This window comes from Vanacampus margaritifer, chromosome 18, assembly GCF_051991255.1.
Source record: "Vanacampus margaritifer isolate UIUO_Vmar chromosome 18, RoL_Vmar_1.0, whole genome shotgun sequence".
Taxonomy (NCBI): domain Eukaryota; kingdom Metazoa; phylum Chordata; class Actinopteri; order Syngnathiformes; family Syngnathidae; genus Vanacampus; species Vanacampus margaritifer.
Genome location: NC_135449.1, coordinates 10,353,423 through 10,377,808, shown reverse-complemented (window position 1 = coordinate 10,377,808; position 24,386 = coordinate 10,353,423). Strand labels below are relative to the sequence as shown.

General features: G+C 39.3%; 2 protein-coding genes across 3 annotated transcripts; one reads left to right on the top strand and one right to left on the bottom strand.

The window, feature by feature from the left end:
* The first annotated feature begins 71 nt into the window (after positions 1–71).
* sh3bp1 (SH3-domain binding protein 1) lies at positions 72–9,307 on the top strand. Of its 2 annotated transcripts, none has more exons than XM_077550538.1 (18): positions 72–603; positions 1,846–1,888; positions 1,976–2,080; positions 2,153–2,226; positions 2,372–2,483; positions 2,581–2,657; positions 2,729–2,819; positions 2,895–2,963; positions 4,196–4,286; positions 4,363–4,499; positions 4,580–4,691; positions 4,853–4,934; positions 5,242–5,322; positions 6,801–6,914; positions 6,992–7,089; positions 7,174–7,312; positions 7,392–7,663; positions 8,712–9,307. In XM_077550538.1, the coding sequence occupies exons 1-18, from the start codon at positions 554–556 to the stop codon at positions 8,984–8,986; spliced, it is 2,022 nt and encodes a 673-aa protein (XP_077406664.1). In that variant the 5' UTR covers positions 72–553; the 3' UTR covers positions 8,987–9,307. The 2 variants fall into 2 exon arrangements, with proteins under 2 accessions (XP_077406664.1, XP_077406663.1); XM_077550537.1 differs by having other exon boundaries at positions 2,150–2,226.
* cdc42ep1a (CDC42 effector protein (Rho GTPase binding) 1a) lies at positions 9,129–24,386 on the bottom strand. Its single transcript, XM_077550539.1, has 3 exons — positions 24,174–24,386; positions 16,396–17,261; positions 9,129–12,205 (listed from the first exon to the last, which is right to left on the bottom strand). The coding sequence occupies exons 2-3, from the start codon at positions 16,865–16,867 to the stop codon at positions 11,550–11,552; spliced, it is 1,128 nt and encodes a 375-aa protein (XP_077406665.1). The 5' UTR covers positions 16,868–17,261; positions 24,174–24,386; the 3' UTR covers positions 9,129–11,549.

Sequence of the window (24,386 nt, the reverse complement as noted above, 5' to 3'; positions counted from 1 at the left end):
TTCCCCCACATATATTGAATTTATATATGCATATACTGTATTATTATATGGACATGCCATTTGTGGGCTGTTTATTACAAGCATCCCTCTGATTTAAAAAAATAAATAAATAAAATTTTACATTGTGACATGAGTACAGGGATCCATATTCAAAAGTAGGTACCGGTAGTTAAAGTCAAAAGTAACCGATACTCTGGTACAGATACCTTGAAGTAACCAAGTACACTAACAGAAGTATTTGTGCTAAGTTACTTCCTCCCACTGAACAAGACGTGCATAAAGTAGTAAGGTGTAGTTGTAACAAGTATCTGTAGTTGTTGAGAGTAACTGTTTGCTAGTCAAATGAAGGGGAAGAAGAGAAAAAAAAACAGCTCTTCCCTCTCACATTGCATCCGCGCAACTTCCTCATTAACCGCTTAAGAGCTTGAGCGAGCGAATCTGAAACGAGAACTAAAAGAGACGCGCAAAAGCACGCCATCAAGTAGGACGTAGCCGCACAAGTATCCGGAGCAGGTCAAGGCACTGTGGAGGCGAGACGACCCCAACAGCCGCAATGCTCCGACAGTCTCTGAGCATTCTGAAGCAACTTGGGTCTTCTGCAAAGTAAGTTCCTTTTGTTGCTTGTCAATGTAATGCTGAATGTAATTGCACTCAATGCGGTTAGATTGAAATCATTCAAATAAAGTATTGTGTTGTTTTCTGCTTTATAACGCGCCATTCACGTAATCAATATGCAGCAACATAAGGTACACCTGAACACTTTCAATCAAAAAAATTGCCTGCGTGCAACGTCAGTTTGTTTTTGTGTCACGGTCTCTCGCTCTGACACATCCTGAGTGGAAACGGCAGCAATCGTGCAACTGCAAAAGAGAAACCACAACAGTACACAAAGCATCTCTGTAGTGTGTACAAATGTGTATACCAAGTTTTAATAGTCGCATGTTATTCAGAACGGCTCACTGCATTTCCCCTGTCCTGTAATATAACTTTTCTCTTTGAGTTGATGATTCTCAAAAAGTGAAGTTTAGAAAAGGGAACTGCCAGTTGCTCCAAGCTATTTTTCATACATTATTGTATGTGAGGTGTGCGTTGTGGTTTCTGGACTAGTCAGTGTCATCCCTACTATGTGTTTTTGAAATGCTTTTATATGACTTCAAATAGAGACTATGAACAGTTCTGACATGAGTGAAGCAAACAACATGAAGGCCGTTTGCGTTTTTGTTTTTGTCAGTCAGGCCTCGGGATGTTCTAGATTTGCATTACAAAGTTGCCAACATCAATGTTTGATGAACAGCTTGAATGATCAGACAAATAATGAAAACCACAGTTACTGTATTAACAGAAATGTCATACAGCTCATCAGTGTTTTTTTTTTTTTTTTTTTTGTAATTAGTCTATACTGTTTTAAAGTGGAAGTAAACCATAAACATTTCATGACAATAATATATTATATGTGACTTTGCTAGTCTAAACATGACATTCTGATTAATATTACATTTGTGGAATATGAAATATGAAGCAAAATCCAGCCATTTTTTAATCCATCTCAGGGGGCGGCCATTTTGCCACTTGCTGTCGACTGAAGATGACATCAATGTTGCTCAGGGCTCAGGCAACGACCAATTACAGCTCGCCTGTTTTCTGAAGCTGACGTGTGATTGGTTACCTGAGCAACTGTGAAGTCATTTTCAGTCGACAGCAAGTTGCAATTTGGCCGCCCCCGTAGATGGACAAATATTAACCAAAATACCGTATTTAGACTAGTAGGGCTGCATAAAACATATTACTGTCAAAACCTTTTTTTTTTGGGTTGACTTTACCTTTAAATTTATTAAATATTTGCAGGTCACAAGATGTCAGTGAGCTTCTACACTCAGACTTGGTTGTGGTGAGAAACCGAAACACATTTTAGTTACTTCCAGTTGGCCGAATCCAGCGTAGTTTACCAAACGATTTTCTGTTTGCTGAAATGAAGGTGGAGCAGCGGGTGGAGCCTGCCAAGAGAGCAGCACAGACGCTACACAAGAAGCTGCAAGGCTGCATGCAGAGTCAGACGGGGATAGATGCTGAAAAACGGATGGTATGAATGAATGCAAGAACAAACAAAAAAATGGAGTAGACTGTTCCATCAACATGTTTTTCTCCACAGAAGAAGCTGCCTCTCATGCTGCTGTCAGTCAGTATGGCGGAAAACTTGAAAGACTTTGACGCCGAGTCGTCCATCAGGTGAGCTAAAAGTCATGTGATAAACTACTGACTGACTGGAATTTTCAGTTCTGTACCAAATAGGAAGAGAGACAAAACCACACAGGCTTGTGATGAAACACGCAACGAAATGCATTTGTAATAATGAAAGTGTCTGTGTGGGCAGGAGGGTGTTGGAGATGTGTTGTTTCATGGAGAAGAACTTGGCCAGCCTCCTGGCAGACTTTGAAATAAAAGTGGAAAAGGAAGTTTTGGAGCCACTGAATAAACTCAGTGAGGTGAATAAAAATGTCTCTTGACTTAAGGGGGGATATGGAACATTGACATTAAACTTCAGTTTCCGCATTATTACGTCCTTTACTGTTCTTCTTTCAGGAGGATTTACCAGAGATTCTCAAAAATAAGAAGCAATTTGCAAAGTTAAATACGGACTGGAACAATGCTAGACTCAGGTGAGTTTTTTTTTTTTTTTTTAATTGCCCTTTAACTTAACTGTGTTCAAGATATGAACTCTGAACCCCAGGAGCCAGCAGGCCAGCAGCGGTCCACAGGCCAAGCAGGACGGTCTCAAGGAGGAGGAAGAAGAAGCGCTGAGGAAGTTGGAGACCATCAAGGTACCAGTGTTCGTTCTTGAACACAACATCTCCAAGGGTTGAACTTTTAACAGTATGTTGATCTTGTCTTTACAGAATCAGTATTCGGCAGATCTGTATCACTTTGCCACCAAAGAAGACGACTATGCAAGCTACTTCATTCGCGTATGTTAAAAAGATTCTATGCATGTTTAGAAATACATGGAAACTCCATTTATCGCAAAATGTGACTATAATATTTTATTTTGTAGGTTTACCCCTCCTAAATGCTATAAACATGTTCAACTAAACTACTTTGTCACGTGAGGTGCAGAGTTAGGAACCAATCAGTAACGCTAGGGCAATGCACAATTCTATATGACAGAATAAAGGCTTATATGACAAAATAAGAGCCACAAATACAGGACCTCAGAGTGACAATTACCGGAACTGACAATTTCATCATCAGAAGGGACATGGCAACTGCATAGCAACTGAAAACGTAATCGTCACAAGGAACATAGTGATGGCATAGCAACTGACAACTTCATCATCACAAGGGACGTAGCAAATGACAACATCATTACAAGGGACATAGCAACTGACAATTCCGTAATCAGAAGGGACATGGCAACTGCATAGCAACTGAAAACGTAATAATCACAAATGACATAGTGATGGCATAGCAACTGACAACTTCATCATCACAGGGGACGTACCAACTGACAATTTCATCATCACAAGGGACATGGCAATTGCATATTAACTGGCAACTTCACCATTGCAAGGGACATAGCAACTGACAACTTCATCACCACAAGGGACATGGCAATGCCATAGCAACTGACAACGTCACTATCATAAGTGACATAGCAACTGACAACTGCATAATCACAAGGGACATGCCAATACCATAGCAACTGACAACATCACTGTCACAAGGGACATAGCAACTGACAATTTGATCATCACAAGGGACATTGAAACGGCATAGCAACTCACAAATTCATATTTACAAGGGACATAGCAATGGCATAGCAACTGGCAACTTCACCATCACAATGGAAATGGCAACTGTGTAGCAACTGACATCATCATCATCATCACAAGGGATATTGCAGGACCATAACAACACAATGACCCCATGACCTAACCCAAAACGCAGTCATAACATAATCTATTTTACATAACATACTGTGTAATGTGAAATGCTATAAATTAAATTACAAAAATTTGCATAGTTGTTCCCCTAATCAGAAACCTTCCACCAAATGGTACCATCACACACATAGAGCAGCAACACATTCCAGTGTGGGGACCTGCATACCTACCATCCATTAGATCTGAGTACGGCATGAAAAATGAACCGTGATATAGCAGGGGAATTCTCTAATGCATTCTTTTTCCTTTCACTGAAGCTTTTGGAGCTGCAAGCAGAATACCACAAATATTCACACGAGTTTCTGGGTAAAAATATCACCGAACTCAAAGAGAATCACAGCCAGAAAGGTAAGTTCAAGCATTTATTTTCCACACGGGCTTGCCCTTGAGTTAACCTTGCTCTACGTTTGTAACCCACTACAAGGGCCACCAGCAAACCCTTTGGGACCCAAAGTTTTCGGGGAGTCTCTTGCCTCTCACCTGCTTCAGAGTAACCGAGAAATCGCAGCACCCATTGAAGAATGTGTTCACATGCTGCTCAGAACAGGGATGAGGGAAGAGGTAAGACCGTTTTAGTAGCTGATCAGATCATTTGCATAAAAGCTGGAGGCACCTTCTGCGCTTGTGCACTTATTCTCCAGGGACTATTTCGTCTGGCGGCGGCGGCCTCGGTGGTGAAGAGGCTCAAGACTTGCATGGATCAGGGGACAGTGGATCACAGCGAGTTTAGGATGGACCCTCATGCTGCGGCTGGTAAGCGATTACCTATGTTAAGTGGTCAGTGTACAGCATTATATATATTGTCCTGTCAAAATAACACAGCAGAGTCTTAAATGTTCAAGTTTTCTAAATTTTAAGAAAAACACCCTGAAACAGATTTTTATCAGTGTTTTTATGTCCAATTATTTCAATAGGAGCTCTGAAGTGTTACCTGCGAGAACTTCCTGAACCACTGATGACCTTTGAACTCTACAAAAACTGGTTTAAAGCAGCCAGGTTTGTATAAATGACCATTTTCAGTTTCATATCTGTGACTTTAAAGGGAACATGTTATAGAAAAGGGAGCGATTCACTTGTGATTTTCTTGTTCACTGTTCAATAATTTATGCAAATTTTGTTTGGATGCACAGATTACCATTAGCTAACAGCATCAGCTACTGATAAACAACAGGATTGGGCTGTGAAATTGTCGATGCAGTGGGGTTGTAGTTCTTGACTTTTTGTGTTTTGAGTTTGTATTTTACTTTAAGACACCTGTGAGCTGCTTTAAATTGTGAAAAATGATAATTGTACCCCTTTACAGTGAAAAAGACAGCACAGAGAAACTGGAGCAGTTCCGTATACTACTGAAGAAACTGCCGCCTGAAAACTACAACAACCTGAGGTGTGGAATTATTTTCCTTTTATAATCATTAACTCACAGTGAACAAACACTCGTCTCGTTTTTTTTTAATGTTCTCTAACAGTCACATGCGCATGATGTGTGGAAACACACTTCTAAAGTGGCGTCGTGAAAATGTACGGAAGTGTGAAACTGCCAATGTGGTGTAAACATTTTTATTTGGCAAATACGTATAAATGTATTTATGTGAACGTGTTTACAAGTACGTTCAAACGTAGGCTGCTTCATTATGGGGGGGGAAATAATCACAATTATTCAAATGATTATTTTTGGGTACAAATCAAGAAAATTTTAAGCATTTAAAAATATTAAGACCAATAAAAAAATAGAAACACTATAATTATGTAAGTTATTTTGGTACCAAACAGAATTTATAACAAGACTAAGTGCAATTTCTGCAGAAATTGCGTGGGAATGCTGAAAGCTGAATGCTAAGAGGAATGCTAATAGCTGAATGCTAATAGCTGAATGCTAAGATGAATGCTAATAGCTGAATGCTAAGATGAATACTTATGGACCTAAATTGAAAGGTAAATTATGTTGTAAAATTACAATGTATTATTTGTAGTTGAAAGATAAATGAATAAAAAGAACACTTGAACCCGGGAGGCATGATACGATACGATATACTTTTATTTTATTTATTTTTATTTATTTTTTTATTTTTTTTATTTTTTTTTTTTGTTTATTATTTTTTTAATTTTTTTTTTATTTTTATTTTTATTTTATTTTTATTTTCCCCGTGGGGAACTTTTTCCTGGAATTTTTGAAGTAAGTATTTATATGGAAAGTGTTATCTGAAAGTACCCTCTATTCATTTAGATGAAAAAGTGCAAAAAAATAAAATAAAAAATCACTCAATAGCGCCACCTTGGCATGTAGTATTATCCATTCATTTGGATGGAAAAGTGGAACTAATGATATCCATTAAAAAAAATAACTCAATAGCGCCACCTAGGCATGCAGTACCCTCTATTAATTTAGATGGAAAAGTGGAACTGATGATATCCAATGAAAAAATGCAAAAAAAAAACAATAAAAATCACTCAATAGCGCCACCTTGGCATGTAGTATTATCCATTCATTTGGATGGAAAAGTGGAACTAATGATATCCATTAAAAAAATAACTCAATAGCGCCACCTAGGCATGCAGTACCCTCTATTAATTTAGATGGAAAAGTGGAACTGATGATATCCAATGAAAAAATGCAAAAAAAAACCAATAAAAATCACTCAATAGCGCCACCTAGGCATGCAGTACCCTCCGTTCATTTACATAGAATAGTGGAACTAATGATATCCAATGGAAATGGCATTTTTTTTAAATCAATAACTTTTTTTTTTTTTTTTTGCTTGGACATGCGCAAGTCAATATGTTTTTAGCATTTAGCTTGCAAGAAAGCCTCGTGTACTGCACAGTAAATCTGCTCCCACATAGCCTTTCCTGCTATCTTTCCAGATACCTGGTGCAGTTCTTGTCGCTGCTGTCCGAGCAGCAGGCCGCAAACAAGATGACGCCCGGTAACATTGCTATCGTCCTGGGGCCCAACCTCCTCTGGCCACAAGCCGAGGGGTAACTATAGGTGTCCAAGCGCACGTTTCATAGCCGTCATCAATCTCATCCTGTCTGCTTGCCTTCTTCCTACGTAGAGAGATCAGCCTGCTCGATATGGCAGCCGCGTCCTCGGTTCAGGTGGTGACGGTTATCGAGCCTCTGATTCAATACAGCTCCGAGCTCTTTCCTGAAGGTACAAACCCTGAATATGAATCTGCTACGTTCACTATACATGAGCGGAGAGTTAAGGAATTGGTTGTTGTAAATGGTTATTCAGAGGTGTCCTTTGAGATTCCGGAGAGGGTCCAAGGTGACGAGTCCATAATTTCGGAACGGACGCCACTGTGCAGAACAGTCTCCACTCCCGCCACGCGCTCCTCTTCAACTTATCGTCTCCCTTGCTCCAAGACAAGCAGGTGATAGGAAGTAGGATGCAATTTTTAAATGTTTTTTCATATTATTCTTATGCACTTTTTTTCCCCTTTATGTTTGTAGCATGTTCCCTCAGGACGGGATCAGCGTCTCCTCTGTCAAATCGGCCCGACAATCAGCGTGGGCTGCTTCGGCACACGAGGCCGCAACCACCAGCCAAAAAGATCCCGCCGTACTCAGCAGCTCAGAACCCACAAGACCAAGCTTGTTGCCAAACCAGAACCTCATCCCACATCCCAGAACCGCAGGGTCCGATTCGGACCAATTAGAGTCCGTTTCGGAGGCCCGGCCCGTCTCAGATAAAGCGGTTGTGACGATCATCAAGCCAAACAAACGTGAGTCAAAACACATGAATTTTTGTACGCAAGGGCCACATGTTAGATATGTAATAGTTAATTATTGTAATAATGAAACAATAAGTCATTAATGTTATTTATTGAGAAAAATGTTTATTTAATTAACTAATGGTTTGATTTTCAAATCAATAACAATATAGAATGACGTTTTTACCTCTCGATTATGCCACCAAGTATTGAAACTAGACTTTACGAAATTACTTTATAAAACCATTTTTTTACCAGTTTATTTGTTTTTATTTTATTCATTAAAATATATATATATATTCATTAATTAGTTTGTTCATTTATTTATTATTTATATTTTTTTAAACTTTGCATTGCTTTATAAAAAACATTTTTTGTTTACTAGTTTTTTTAAATTTGATTTGTTATTTTTATTTATTCATTTATTTCCTATTAAGATTGAAAACAAATGGTAAAGTCAGAATTCTGACTTTATTATTCTGATTTTAAAAATTCTGACTTTAATCTCAGAATTATCAGTTTATTCTATTCTGATTTTAACCTCAGAATTCTGACTTTAAAGTGAGAATTCTTACTTAAATCAGAATTCTGAGATGAAAGTCAGAATAGAATCGAGTCAGAAGATTAAAGTGAGAATTCTGACTTTCATCTCAGAATTCTCCCTTTCTTCTATTTAGATTTTAACCTCAGAATTCTTTGAAGTGAGAATTCTGGCTTTAATCTCAGAATTCTCACTTTAAAATGACTCACTTTAAAGTGAGAATTCTCACTTTTTTTCTCAGAATTCTGAGATTAAAGTTACAATAGAACAAAGTGACAATTCTGAGATTAAAGCGAAGATAAATAAAGATAACAGCAGGAAGTTTTGCACTACCCACCAAACATCACCCACTCAGATCATGCGTCATCGTGAATGTCCTAACCACGATGGCGGTGGGCCCCGCTTCCTCACTGTACTTTTCTTGCCGTCACTTTCACAAGCCCCCTCTTAGTGTAGCCGAATACGACAGGTGTACCTAATAAATTGTCCATTGATTTACACATCCTGTCTGGTTTACAGCAAAGAGGAGCGTCAGCGTGAGAAAAGCCAACGAACCGTTGACGGTTCACTACAGCGCGGCCAAAGCGCCCGTGCCGCCAAAGCCTCCGGCCCCTCCGGCTCCCGCAGCGACAATCGGGACCCAGGTGACGCGCCCACCCCCTCCAGCCCAGCCGGTTAGTCTTAAAAAGCCGCCGATGAAGAAGTCTGGACTCAAAGCCCCCAGTTGCCCCCCGCCACTTCCTCCTGTGTTACAGTCCAAGGAGGCCCCCCCCCTCGATAGCACAGTAGGATGAGATGTCCAAATTCTAACAATGGAGAACTGTATTTATTTTCCACCCGCTGCTCCTTCATTTCCTCGAGAGCAAATAAAAGCGCACATCTAAAATATAAACGTCACTTCCAAGCCTTGAGGTTGAATATTTCGGATACAAAATCCACAAATATAGCATCTTTATTTCCAATTCATGTCATTATTGTGTATCATACAATATAAAGTTGGACTACACTATGTTCTGAAGGTGCTTATAAGTACAGTCAGCTGATATTTTCGTGTACATTTGTAGGCAATAACATAGACATGACAATTTGCCTATTAAAAACTGTTCCTCGTTAAAGGTTGCACAGAGTATAGAAAAGGTCTGCACATAACATTGTACAGCATATACTGTAGTTGATAACACCAAATATGGTGTTATTGGTCATATAGTCCTCAATTTGTGTAATGCGATAACTGTCATCCATTAAGACATTAGAAAAATGCTTTTATGGCTTGACCTTTCTCATCCATGTCAAGGTAAGTCTTCCTTAACTCATTCAAACCCAAAAATGTATTTATTTTTTAATACTTTGTTCTTCACGCCCAAAAACGTATTTATACGTTTTTTTAATGCTAGAGCATACAGAAGGCTTTGATACAGCTTCTGACATGAATAGGTCACTTAAAGCAATGGTAGTAATTACAAAAAACGGCCAGCAGGTGGCAGCAGAGTATAAGAGATCAGCCAGGGCCATGTTGCAACAAGTTGTTTTTGCCAGTTTTCACCATAAATGTAAATAATGATGAAACTTAGCTATATTCTAATGCTAATGGCTGCAAAACGGAAACAGATAGAAATTTGAAATATACTTTTTTTTTTTTCTGATAAAAGGTTCCATGTTTTTATAGCAATAGAACACAATATTCTGTGGGCCTTGCAAAATCAGCCAAAATCCAGTAAAACAGCCGGGAGCGAAGGGGGTTGCTTCAGTGAAAATGGCTGGGAGTGAATGAGTTAAAATGACTTGAAATGTTCTTAAATGCTGACTATGCACACCAACCTCCAGAAACCTTTTATATGTATCAATGTCTGCTATTCAGCTTCGAGAGGGCATCTCAGTGATGCGAGCACATTAGAATACTGTTGGATTGTCGTCCTCTCACAACAGGAGGAAGCATTGAGTTTAAAAAGAATGGCGGGACCTTTTCGTTGAGTCACTTTAGTGTTTCCGCTTTTGCTTAATCTTCAGTGGAAGTGTTCTTTGGAGTAGTCACAAAAAGCTAGAATAGTGCTTTCGGGTGGTATTTCAGGATGAATCTGAAATGCGCTATAAACTTTTGAGCTTCTCTAAACTTTTGATTTTTTTTTAATTGCCTAAAGCTGGCAGCACAGCACACATTTTGCCAAAATGAAATTCCTCAACTTACTTCAACATAGTGCCTTGCCACCAATATGGCACAAAATGGTGTCAATTGAGCTCCTCAATCAATTTCTACATAGTTCTTTGGCACAATGGTACTACAAGATGGCGCCAAAGTAGTGCTTTTATTTCTTTAGCCTGTGCACGTAAACAGTACGTTTCAGCGAGCGCATTTTAGGTTCAACATGCAATTTTTTTTTAACTCACCCAAAATCTGAATATCTTGAACTTTTTGTACATTGAAAATATGTCAGTCCTTTTTTTCGATCCATTTGCAGCGAAAATGAATCATTGCGCCATTAGTAGAAAAATATAAATCTACGGAAGAGGATTAGGGCCAGTGAAGACAAAAAAAAAAGGTTGGCAGGGTTCTGACTTTATTCTCACAATTCTGACTTTAATTCTGATGTTATTTTCAGAATTCTGACTTTAAACTGATAATTCTGATTTTAATCTCAGAATTTTGACTTTACTCTCAGAATTCTCACTTTAAAATCAGAATTCTCCCTTTATTTTATTCTGGCTTTTAAATCAGAACTATGAGATTAATGTCAGATGAATAAAGTGAGAATTTACTCCAGAATTCTGAGATTAAAGTCTGAATTCTCATTTTAAAAATCACAATTTTGAGATTAAGACCAGAATATAATCAAGTCAGAAGAACAAAGTGAGAATTCTGACTTTAATCTCAGAATTCTGGAGTGAATTCTCCCTTTATTCTTCTGACTTTATTCTATTCTGACTTTAATCTCAGAGTTCTGACTTTGAAATGAGAATTCTGACTTTATTCTTCTGACTATTATATTCTGACTTTAATCTAAAAATTCTGATTTTAACCTCAGAATTCTGACTTTAAAGTGAGAATTCTTACTTTAAAGTCAGAATTTATTCTTCTGACTGCATTATATTCTGACTTTATGATGAGTCACTTTTCATTCTAATAGAATAAAGTCAGAATTCTGAGATTAAAATCTGAATTCTGAGATTAAAATCCTGCCAACTTTTTTTCCCCCCTCTTCACTGGCCCCAATCCTCTTCCGTAAAAATCCAATATTATTCACTTTGCAAAATAATATCCTCCATGTGCAGTTTGAGTGTCTTTGTTGATTATTGGATCAGAATTACAGAAGAATCACAGAGTATATCCGATAATGACTTTTACTTTCATGTTAAAACAACTCAGACTTTGATTTCATCATCATCATCATCATCCGTGTAGCTATAGGATATCTTCTTCATCTTCCCTGAATCCGCCGCCTCCATCCTGTTGTGACTCCCGTAATGGCGTGCAAGCACGTTGGCCGCACTCTGGAAGCGCTCGCTCTCCATCCTCACAGCTAACCTCCCTCGCTCAAGTGAGCCTCCCCTCCCGGACACGCCCACTCCGTTCACATCATTGCCGCTCCCCTCGTCGTCATCCCATTCCGCCCCTTGTGGATTCTTCTCGCCCGTGCAGTCCTCTCTCAGCAGGGAGTCCACGTAAGAGATAGTAGCCGAGTCCATCTCGGATCCTTCGTTGGTGATCCCCCACGGCGACCCCGTCTCGTCCCTCTCCCAGGTGTGATTGTCTCCGTCCAGTAAGCCGAACACCTCGCTCATGAGGGAGGGGCCCAGGTCGAAGTTGAAGGTGTCCAGGGAGGTGAGCGAGGCGAAGGAGCTGGAGAAAGCGGTGGGTTTGGGGTCCAAGGTCACAACGGCGGCAGAGCGGGTGGTCAAGATGGCGTCGGCGGGGTCGGTCAGAGAGCCGCGGTGCACGTTGATCGGGTTGGAGACGGAGGGCTGCTGACGCTCGGAGCGGGACAGACGAGGGAGTGTGACGAAGCCGGACTCCAAACCTGAAGAGAGAAAATTTTAAATACATGACATACTTCGTTTTAGAAACATCACCATTGCTAATGAGCATCGAGTTTCAGGCGTGATATTCCTTCAGATAATAAATATTCACACATAAATAACAATACAGAATGGTATATATTCTTCCTAATACAGTATGTGAAAAATGTTACACTATTCCATCACAACTTTCTTCTTCTACTCTTTTTAAATTAACTTCTTGCTTTTTCCTCCATGCTTGATGGCACCACACTGCCCCTAAGAGGCCAAAGTGTGCATAGCAGGAACAGTCTTTTGATTTTTATTACTATTATTTTAATAAATTGGTATTTTTACTTATTACTTACTTTACTTATTTCGCTGGCATTGTACCTCCAAAATGGTCACTTGCTAATGCTAATGTTAGCAGTTGATAATTAGCATTGAGTTCCAGGAGTGACATTCCTTCAAATAACGAATATTCTTTTTAACTGCTTGTTTTCTTCCTTGCCTGCTCCCAAGAGGACAAAGTGTGCATAGCAGGAACAGCAGGTATTTTTTTTTTTTATTGCAATTATTTTTAATATATCAAAACTGTATTTTACTTTGTGACTAATTCGTTTCTGGTTGTTTCTGTCAAGTTATTTTTCGCTGGCATTGTATCGCCAAAAACGTCCATTTTCAGGAGACGCAAAAACAGTATGAATAACATTAACAAAAAAAATAACACCCACAGGTGTGGACTGACCAAAAGTATTTTTAAAAAATATATGAAATGTGCCAAATTGTGATTTATGAGGCCAGCGAATAAATAATAGTGATGAAACCAATGAATAATTGTGTTTATTAATTCTGATTTCAATATCAATCAAAAAGTAATAATTCCATGCCCAGCCCTAGGATGAACTGCAAAAATGTTTTGTTTTTTTGTCGACATAGTGGCCTTATAAACTAAAAAATGACATAGTTTTCATAAGAATTTAGTGAATATTGGTGACAAAATTAACACGTGCAGAATAAATAGCTAAGATGGTCTACAGTGCAAATGATGAGTCGGACTATCACATTTTACCCAGTAAATCCAACAGGGGGCAGTCTAAACCATTGTCTCGCATTAAACTAACAATCTGCGTCAGGAGTTTCCTTCAGGTCATAATTGTACAGTATAACTGTAAATCTATTAAAAGCTCAGACACATACATATCTTAATATGCATTGTACTATGCTTATCTCTTTACACATGACATTGATTATTTTATTTTATTTTTGAATGTTTTTACATGAACATTTAATTCCACTTGATGTCACGGCTGTACTAATCTACTCTATTAATAGATTGCTGCAAAATCATTTAAGATCGATACCTTTTTCTTTTTTTAAATGTATGTAGCATCAACGTGACAAACATTTTATCGCCCGCTCTGTCTGGATGTCTGCCTTTTATCAGTGCATGAGCTGCTGATAATGAGCCAAAGTGATATTTAAAGGCATCTGGGGGCAAATGTGTTTAAATCATTGAGTAGACCTGATGGATGACTCGCTGCAGTCTTTGCCGAGTTTACAACAGGGAGCCTGCTTTAACTCGTTTGACCCGCGCTTGTTCAATGTGTTTAGCGACCGGGATTTATCGTTTCGTCCCGTCGTAATCCCTATGATTACGACGGGATTTGGTTGTGTGCATATGACACTTGGAATTTTCCAGTGAAGATATATTAGCTTTTTTTTATGGTGTCTTTTATTTCTTTCTTTTTGGGGGGGGCGGAGCATGCGTCCCAATCAGTAACATAAATCGAGCACCCCCCACCCCAAGATTGTACTTCCAGGAAGTAAATTTCTTCACTTTAAGCGGTTTCAGCAACCCCTGTAGGGAAACACTTGGGCTTTCAGCGGCTCACTGCTCCCAAATGTCCATCTTAATGCGTCGGAATTACGTGCTGACACCACAAAGACACAGTCAATGGAAATTCAATTGGGGTCATTTTGTTTGCGGTGCACCCAAACGGTCTGCTTGAACGGTGCGGCACAGTGGGTGATGCTGATGTTATTTCAATGTGCGAGCGTCAAAGCGGAAGATTGGACGCGGCTGCGACAAGCAGTAGATCTGTTTTCACCATTTTGTGCCTTAACCTCACCAGACCCGGGCTGTATTCACACATTGTAAAAACAGCGAGGGTGAAACCCAAAAGGGGATCTTACCAGTAAATTCAGACAGTCTGTCATTGTTGTTATTATTTTGCGGACATGTCATTTTAACATATTATCGCCTAATGTGGTGTACGCTGTCATTTCACGGTCTGCTAGAGGCCGGGAAAGATGAATACAGTGACTTGATCCGAAGCTAAATTGCCGCAAACAGACGCCTGCTGCGTGAGTCATCAATGCTGACGAGAGCCCAGAGATTCAACCGCAAAATCAAAACAGTCGGCAGATGTTAAAATGTTCAACAGAGCAGAAGGAAATTTGGAAATTGTTCTAATAGTTTGTTGTCTTTCCTGTAATCGGAACCACATTTAATTAACACAATGAAACGTCTTCAGGCGACTGCCCCTGGAGGTGACACAGTTTGGAATTTGGCCAAAATTGTGGGTGGGGAAATGCTACTGAAGTTTATGCTAGTTTCTGTTAGCTCAGGGGTCAGAAACCTTTTCTGTCAAAAGAGCCATTTTAGGCCAAATAAATAAGCAAAAACGCATTTCTCAGGTTATGATGAAGGAAACAGTGTGTAAGTCTAATGTACTAGGGCCCGAGAGCTAATTAGAGCTGCACCACAACACAAAAATATGAGAGTGGCATCCTATATGTAAACATTCATTTTCTTCTGCCTTTATTCTTCTGGATTTTTTTTACATTTTATTTTCCATACATTTTTCGACATTTTGGCTTTCTGTCAAAAACACTTTTGGCAATTTTATGGACATATTATGGTAATTTTGTGCCTCGTCTCTTTTTGGATACTTTATGGCTATTTTTGACATTTTTCTGCCTTTTTTGTTACTATCAATTTTCTGATATTTTTGGCAATTTTGTGGGTATTTTGTAGTAATTTGGGGGATTTTTTTGTGTGCGGACATTTTATAGTTCAAAGTTTTATTTTCTGCCTTTGTTAAAATAAAGTTTCTGACATTTTTGGCAATTTTGTGGACATTTTATGGTAATTTTCGGGGTGTTCTTTTGTTTTTGGACATTTTCTTTTTTGACTTAAAAAAAACCTGCCTTTTTTTGGGCAATTCCGTCCCCCCCAAAAAAAATTATGGTAATTTTCTGCCTTTTTTTTAGGTGTGTGGACATTTTAGAGTTACTTTTTGAATATTTTCTTTTCTGACATAAAAAAATAATTGTTTTGCCTTTTTTTCATGGTAATTTTCTACCTTTTGTTTTTGGACATTTTTAGGTAATTTCATCTACCTTGAACTCTCTTTTAGTGACAATTCAAAAATTTGGACTTGGAATTTTTTTGGGGGGAAATGCTTAATTATCCTCTTTTTTTTTCTAAATGATTAATTGATTGAACCCCTTCAGGCCCCATAGATGGTTGCAGTGGACATACCTAAACCAATAAATCGCATAATTTGGATGATGTCAACAGTTTGGTTCATGATTGGCTCTTAACTAACCAATCACAATCACAAGTTGGTTTGCATGATGTTCATGTTAAAAATGTTGCATATAAAGCTTGGTAAATTTACAACACGTTAGAGCCATATTACCCTGGCGTACACTATAACAACAACCACAAAACATGAGAGGAAAAAAAATCCATGTTCTTATGTGGGAAAAGAGTAAAAATCATAAAAAAATGAACATAATTTTTTCCCATCAGAAAAAATGCGGGTCTGAAGGGGCTAAATAATGTTTTATCTAAAAAATAAAAATGTTGCAGACCCCTGTGTTAGCCTGTCTATTGCGTTTCATATTATACAGTATGTTAGCATTAAGCTAGCAGACTTTTTTGGGGGGCAAAATAATTTGGTTTGGTTGAATGTTTTGGGGTTTAATTTACAATATGAAGTGAATTTTAAGCAACTCCGCTTTATTGACATCTTATTTGGAGAACCGTGAGCGAGTTGTCTTTGTTTCTTCAATCTTATGTAATAATGGTTCTCATTCCCATTTCTAGACAGTGTGAAAGTGAGAACATTTACTAAGTGTGTTTAGACAAGTTTCTAAAAAGACAAAGCAACCATTGACCCAAATGTTTCCCCCCCATGCTTACCGTAAGAACTCTTCCTCTCCCCTGGCGCGCTTTGAGAACTGGGGAAGAGCACCTTTGTGATGGGACTACCATTGTACATGTCCACGTCCAGCCTTGGAAGGGAGACGGCATTCTTGATGATGGGAGAAACGGCCGGAGGAGGCTGTGACACATCCTTGGATCCTTCTCTAATTCTGTTGTCAGAACCCCTCCTGATTTGTCTGATTGTCCTGGAGAAAAAGGCCCCGAGCTTGTTGTCGGGGGTGGACACGGAGTCCGTCTCCCCGTTGCCCCCGTTGGCCGAGCCGCCGTGATTGCTGAGGAAGGAGGTGTCCCCGAACACCTCGCCGCCGCGGCCCACGTGCATCGTGTGGCGAAAGTCGCCCAGCGGGGGGCTGATCATGTCCACCGTGAGGTCGGCTTTACACCGCCGCTTGCTGTGAGAGTGTGTCACCAGACCTTTAAGGCCAGAGAGCTTTTCCTGGAGATTCATGTTTACAAAGCTGAAAAATGTTCCGTTAAACCTGAAACTATGTGGAAAGTAAAACTTCAGTTCACCTCAACTCTTAGTTCGCCCCAGTTCTGAAAACATGTAATCTAAATGACTAAAAAGCCGAAGCCACCAGATACTTCAGTGGAATATTATCTATGTTTATCATGCGCAAGCCAAAGTCTTTCCCACTCTTTGCCGGTCATCGTTTATGCGAAGCTGGCAGAATCAAAACAACATAAATTGCAGAGAACACTGTGCAGTTTGTCCCTGGCAGAATGCAGTTGGACTGCAGTCAAGTCCCTGGTTTCCCTCGCTTTGGCTTCGTCGACATCAGCTCCGAAATAGGTCCGAGTCCAGCTGCAAATGCTTCTGTGGTCGCACCGTGGAAGAGCGTCTAGAGGAGAGTAAAAACAGAGAGAGGAGGTCTATCTTTAAAATGGAGGCTGGAGAAAGAAATGGATGACAGTTGGAGTTTGCGTTGTGGTAGTTGGGAAGATTCAGATTCATTTCTTATACACATAAGTCTGAATTGTGCTTGTCAAAGGAGGCAAAATATTGAAACTACTTAGGTACTAAAAGTTAATAAAAAAAAGTACAAACTGAACTGAACTGGACATGCGGCCTGATCCCAAATGGGTTTTTACAGAACACTATAAATGTCAACTAGTCTGGAAGAAGCTAAATTTAGACCAAAATTGTTTGAGAAGGGCCAGTGAAGAGGAAAAAAAGGTTGGCAGGATTTTCACTTATTCTCAGAATTCTGACTTTAAAACTAGAATTATGACTTTAATGTTGGAATTCTGATTTTATCACTTTAATCTCAGAATTCTGATTTTATCAATTTAATCTCAGAATTCTGATTTTAAAATGAGAATTCTCATTTTAATTTCAGAATTCTGACTTTAATCTTAGAATTCTCACTTTATCACTTTAATCTCGGAATTCTGACTTTAATCTAGGAATTCTCACTTTAAAGTCAGAATTCTGACTTTAATCTTAAAATTCTCATTTTATCACTTTAAACTCAGAATTTTGACTTTAATTTTAGAATTCTCACTTTAAATTCAGAATCCTGTGAGAATTCTAAAATTAAATTCAGAATCCTCACTTTAATCTCAGAATTCTGACTTTTAAATGAGAATTCTCACTTTAATCTAACAATTGTGATTTAAAAATGAGAATTCTTACATTGTGACGTAGAGCTATAAATTGTGGGGGGAAATCAGAAAATCAGAATTCTGAGAATAAAGTCAGATTTCTCACTTTAAAGTCAGAATTCTGACTTTAAAGTCTGATTTTGAAGTCAGAATTCTGAGATTAAAGTCAGAATTCTGTGATTCAAATCAGAACGCTGCCAACCTTCTTCCCCCCTCTTCACTGGCCTTAATCCTCTTCCGTTGTAAATCCGCTTCTGGAATACAATAAAAACTTGTAGGGTAATTCTTCTTCTATTGTCCTGTTTTAACTGTCATAAACATTACCCGAATGAGTTCGCTTTTGGCCCATTCCTCACACTTTGACAGTTTTATATCGTACGTGTGTAGGAAATAGTTGTTTTCACACAATGCTGTTCTTTGCCAGCAGCAGTGATGGATAGCCAATTCCTAAATATTTTGATAATATAAGAGCCCTGACAAGCTCCTCTGGTTCTCTTTAAAAGTCTCTTGCACAGCAGCCGTCTCAATCGGGCCTCCCGTCTGGTTTCATTAACGACCCGTTTTGGCAATCGCGTCGGGTCCAAGGCAGTCTTTCTAATTTGCCGCTGACCGCACTCACCGAGCCCTCCGCTCCACTTCCCCTGGGCTGGCGTTTTAAGAGGGGCATCTGGAAGCCGACGGGGAGGAAACACGCCACATACCAGTGCTGAGCGGAGCCATATCAAGCCTCGCGGAAGACGAAAAAAAGGGACACGTGTTGAAGCAGAAGTGGCATCGGCTTGCCTGCAGGGAACTGCTGCACATTCCCATGAACTGAACTGGACTGGACGTTCGCAAACTCAAAAGACAGGAAAACCATGTCCCTATCACAAATAGTGATAACCCACTGGATTACGGGAACACATATGGGGTCGTGAATTACCCTGACTGTGATCTTACGGCAAGCTGTGATGTATCGTCTCTGGGAGACCTTTGACCCCAGCGCAGAGGCGCTTGTTCCACTGCTTCGGACTACCCCAGGCCAAATACTGCCGTTCTCATTTGTACTTGTTTATGTGTTTGCAGGGTCGCATAAACACACTTTTGGGTGTCAGATAAATGGCCTGTTAAGCACCACCAGGCTGTAAAAACATACGGTAATAGGTTTAATGCTATAATCTTTGTGGTGGTCTGCTTGAGGTATTGGGGGATGTTTAAACATACACCAGATAATCCTTTAAATCGTCATCCCTGATACCCCTAAATATGCTCTCTGGAAGAAGTCTGGCTCTTGTTTGAGGAAACTAAATCAGAGAAAGATACGAAAAGAGAGTTGGAAAGGAAATAGAAGGGACACCAGATTGCTCTTGCAGTGAAATTTGATTTGATATCCCGGAAAATTGAGTTACTATCTTAAGTAATGGAGCGAATTACACAATTAATCGATTATCTGTTTTCTGCTTATTATTTACCGTATTAGTAAGAGTGCTGAAGTTGTTGGTGGTTAGTGCCCGACCATTATGTAATAAAATGTAAAAAAATAAAATGTAAAAAAAGTGTTAGCCCCCTTCAATCCACTGCTTTGGCTACATTAGCTAGCTTGTACTAGCTACATTTAGCATGTCACATTCTATTTTGAGCTACCTTCGATTTTCAGTACAAAAATAACCTTATTGTGAAAACTAGCTTTAGCATGTGATAACTAGCAAATTGTCATTATTCTCAGTAGCAAAAGCAAAACTGTAATGCTGTCACAATTGCTAAGATTAAAAGGCCAACCAGCACAACTTGCTAAAATGGACTAATGTGCACTTTGTCCTCACTAGTACGACATCATTCCCCATTAGTAGAATGACATGTTACTAGTGAAGCAAAATGGTGCACTAGATGACAACTTTTATACTACAGTGACCATATCAAATTCTACTTGTTAATATCTAGCGCTTCACTAGAAGTACTAGTAATGCACAGACATCGATTAGTGGACAGTTTTGACTCACTAGTGCACTGAATTATCCATGTAATAGTACGCGCTTTGTCCTTACTACATAGACATTTCCACACACTAATAGAATGACCAGGGCTTACATGTTACTAGTGAAGGAAAACGGTGCACTAGTTGACACCTACATCCTATTAGTACTACTAGTGACATTCTAAAATTCTGCTAGTTAAAATAAAGCACTTGTAGTATCAGTAGCAGGCAGTTCAACTAGTACACCGTAGTTGTTCTTCTAGTGCGCAGATATTTGATTACTAGTAAGTCCTAGTTTTCTACTAGCGCACCCTTGCCATTCTACTTATACACTGAATTGTCTATGTATGAGTATGTGCTTTGTTCTTACTAGTAAAACATTTCAGCATACTAGTAGAATGACCGTGATGTACTTGTAGAACTACCGTACTTGCCATCAAATTTTGCTAGTTAACATGTAGCATATAGTGCCCCCTAGTAAATGTACTAGTGTCCAGAAATGTCCTATAATGGGAAAAAAACACTTACAAGAGTAAGACAACTTCTACTAGTCTGACCAAGTCATTTTACTAGTGCGCTGAATGGTCCATGTACTAGGGTGCGCTAGTACAATATCTACAGGTTTCTACTGAGGCAAGACTGCTACTGTACTGATGCTACTAGTGACATGAAATTAGTTTACAGATAGTGCTTCACTAGTAGAACTAGTAGCATGCAATATGTCAATTAGTGCACAGTTCAACCTCACTTGTAACTTGGTTGTTCTACTAGTGTGGCAAATTATCTTACTAGTGAGGACAAACAGCATACTTGGTACATGAACACTTCAGTGCACTAGTAGAATATCGAAAAAAAAATACACAAAAACGTCTTCCCATAGCGTCTTCCTGTTTTTTTTAAATACTTTTAAGTACCAAAAGCACATTTACAGTCCTGTGTTGCTAAATTCTTGACTCTGCTGTAGGTCCAAATCAGTGGACTTTGTTAACCGTCTCTATGCTCATGTCCTTCAGGCTCTAACCCGGCTAACCAGGTGAACAAACATACAAGATAAGGCAGCATTTTTCCAACTCACGCTTTGGCTTTCTACTCCGTTTCTATTTTCAATCATCCCGCTCAGCCTTAATCCAAGCACAACACTTCCTCCTCGCTCGAGAACACATGTTCGACTCTTCGACAAATATCCACACTCGCTTGAGCTCTGCGCTGTTTGTTGTATCTTCTTGTATCACCGCAGCACATAATAAACTTGTTTCTTTTCATCAGCTCTTTTTTTTTTTTCCAACAACAAAGGAAGTCACAACAAGATGGTCAGTTGATAAGTAGCGCGGTAATATCTGCCGCTTTTCACACTAATCTTGCTAGCTCTCATGTAAACATGTAGACTAGCCGTTTCTCAGCTCGAGCTAGCTTGACGCGACACCTTTTTTGTGTTAAGCACAGCTAAAAAGAAATTAACTACTGTTAGTGTTAATACTGTATGGTGGGAATCATATTAGCTTGTCAATATGGACGGAAAAATATTATTTATTGCTCAGTAGTGCTTTCCCAGCTGCTACATGCTAATATGACTTGAATTCAGTGGTTTGAAGTCATACATTTCCAAAAGGCCTGCCATTTGAAGCCACAGGGAATCCAGTAGTGCAAGTGTCAAGTCACATAATGACAGTAGTCTCTTTAAGAATGCTGACGTTGTGAGGTAAGAATATATCATTATATGTGTCGTTTTTCGTATCACAACCAAAATGTGTGTCTATTCTACGATATGAATTTTAGCCTAGCATGTACATTTTCATCATTAGCTTCCAACTGTGTGATAATTGTTTGGGGGAAGGCCCTTTTCTGTCCCAGCGTGACCGTGCCAAAGTCCATAAAGACACGCTTGGATGGGTTGGGTGAGTTAAGAAACCCTCCAAACACTTTTCAGATTGAACTGAAGTAGCGATTGTGAGCCAGGCTTTCTTGTCACAAACGTTTATTCTTAGAAACACAGCAAATTCTGAGCGGGAGCTGTAAGAACTGTAGAAGGAAAGCCGGTTGGTGTTGTAGTTGATGTTGGTGTCATGGCCAGGTGTCCAAACAACGTCATCAGAGATTGTAATTGCTGGCAGGCTCATTTTAGACCGGTGTCATTTTTCAAACCAACTACACAATTACCTTAAGACTCCTATGAACTTAGTGTTCAGCAGAGTAGCAAAAAAAATATGTAGTAAAGTAATAGTACTGTTACTTTACAATATTATGACTTGAGTAAAAAGTAAGAAATTACTCAATTGAGAGTAAGTATTTGAAAAATTACTCAAGTACTGAGTAACTAGTGAGTAACTTTCTGATATTCAGCCACAAGAAATAGTCTTAAATTAACTAAGCTCAAAATGGAGTTTTTGTAGGCTGAAATGTCACCATTTTTAGGCAGCTGTTTTTTTTTTGTTTGTTTTTTTTAAATAACTTGTTGGGCCAGGGGTGTTCTGCCTCTTCTGAATGTGAGACATGTGACTGCACCTTTGCCGTGAATTTCTTGTACAAATATATCTCGCAAGCAATAATAGATAATAAAAGTAGTGAGCGGAATGAAAAGCGCAATTTTTTTTCTCGACCAAAATTACTTAAGTAAAAATCATAAGTATGTTGCATTAAGTGCTGGAATAAAGTGTAATTGCACATCCAATACAGTAGATGGCAGTGGCATTCTGCTCTATTTTTTTTCTTACTGGCGGAACATAAAAAATTGTTTAGAACCACTGGTTTAAATACATGCTTGTAAAGGTAAAAAAATAACAAATAAATAATTAATTTTTTATTTTATTTTTTTAATACACCTGAAATTACAGTATAAGTGTTTCTGTGAGAATGGCCTTAATTTGAAACACAACATAATTATTCACTTTCCATGGTATTGCATTATATTGCCTTGGGAGAGACTTTTGACCATTTGTTGATGACAGGCTGTGATTCTGTGTGGTCAGAAAAATGGTTGGGAATCCAGCGGCGTAAAGACAAACAAAACACCCGAATTCTATGTTCGCACCTCTGCAACGGCTCCCTTCCTCCTTGCGTCAGTGACACTTGAAGGTCACAGAAGGTCATGCTTCAAAGGAATGTCAAATTAGTAAAAAAAAAAAAAAAACGGAAGTCTGTGGATTAAATCAAATGCTTTGATTGGGGCTGTGTAAAAGTATGCAGGCAAGTAGGGGAGGGGGGGGGGCACATGACGTAGTTGAGTTCATACGGGAGCAGGAAATGTTGGATGTACTGCGCGGAGACACACAATGAGTTCAACTTGGAACAATCCCATTGTGACACAACGACAGTACGTCTCTCTTGAGTAATGTTTAGCTGCATGGCCGGCTGCATTTCACACGGTGGTCTGCCTCAGGTTGTGGGGCTCATAAAAAGGCCACCGCCCCCAACATAGTGCTGCCAGGGTCCCTAATTAAAACACCTCAAAGCCACTAAATGTGAACTCTAAATCCAAATGCATCTGAATTATTTTTCAGTTATATGGCGGAACCTGTAATTACAAGGGAAGCTGATTAAAAAGCAAAGCAATTTTATTCACAACATATCCGCAGCAAGAGTATAATAATCGTGATCTACAGTACTGCTGCTGCTGGTGGCAGCGGTGTATAAATATGTCAGCAAGCAGGGTTGAGTTTCACGCAAGAAATCTGAGGAGACCCCTTTACAACTTTTGACACTACTGAAACGGCCACTGCAAACATACTGGACGTTAACACCACATTTCTCGACATTTTCTCACATCTAAATCATCTTTGCCTCACCAGAAATTCAACCCAATGTGCTTTTAGTCAGCCGGAAATGGGCTTTACTACACTTTTTTTTTATCACACACACACACACACACACACACACACAAAATGTACCTAAGAATCCATAGAACTACTTTCTGATCAGGTAAACCCTTGGCTGCTTGCCAGTCTAGATTCGAACCTAGGACCTCTCTATGATGAGGCAGACGTGCAAACCGCTAGCGCACTGTGCTGACTATTTCTGTGTGCATGAAAAAGTTAACATTTAGCTAAAAAGTGCAAAACACCATAGATTGATAGATAGATAGTTTTTGAAAATAACTAAACTATGACAGAAGTGACGGTTAATCCTCAAATTTATTAATGCGCACATAGACGGAGATGAGTGTGAGTACTTTGCTAATAAACAAAAAATAGCGACTCACCCAAAAGCTGGAGAAACACGGGAGGGGGAAAAAAAAAAGTGACTTCGGTGATGTTTCCTGAAAGGATAGAATCGAAGGTGGTCCGCTGATTGCTCGGCAGGACAATCCCACTGTGGCGTGCGTGTGAGCAGAAGCGTAGCGCGGAGGACGAGTCCGACGAGGAAAGGGGGCGGGGCGTGGGTCCGATCCACCAGAGGAGTCCCCACCATGGCA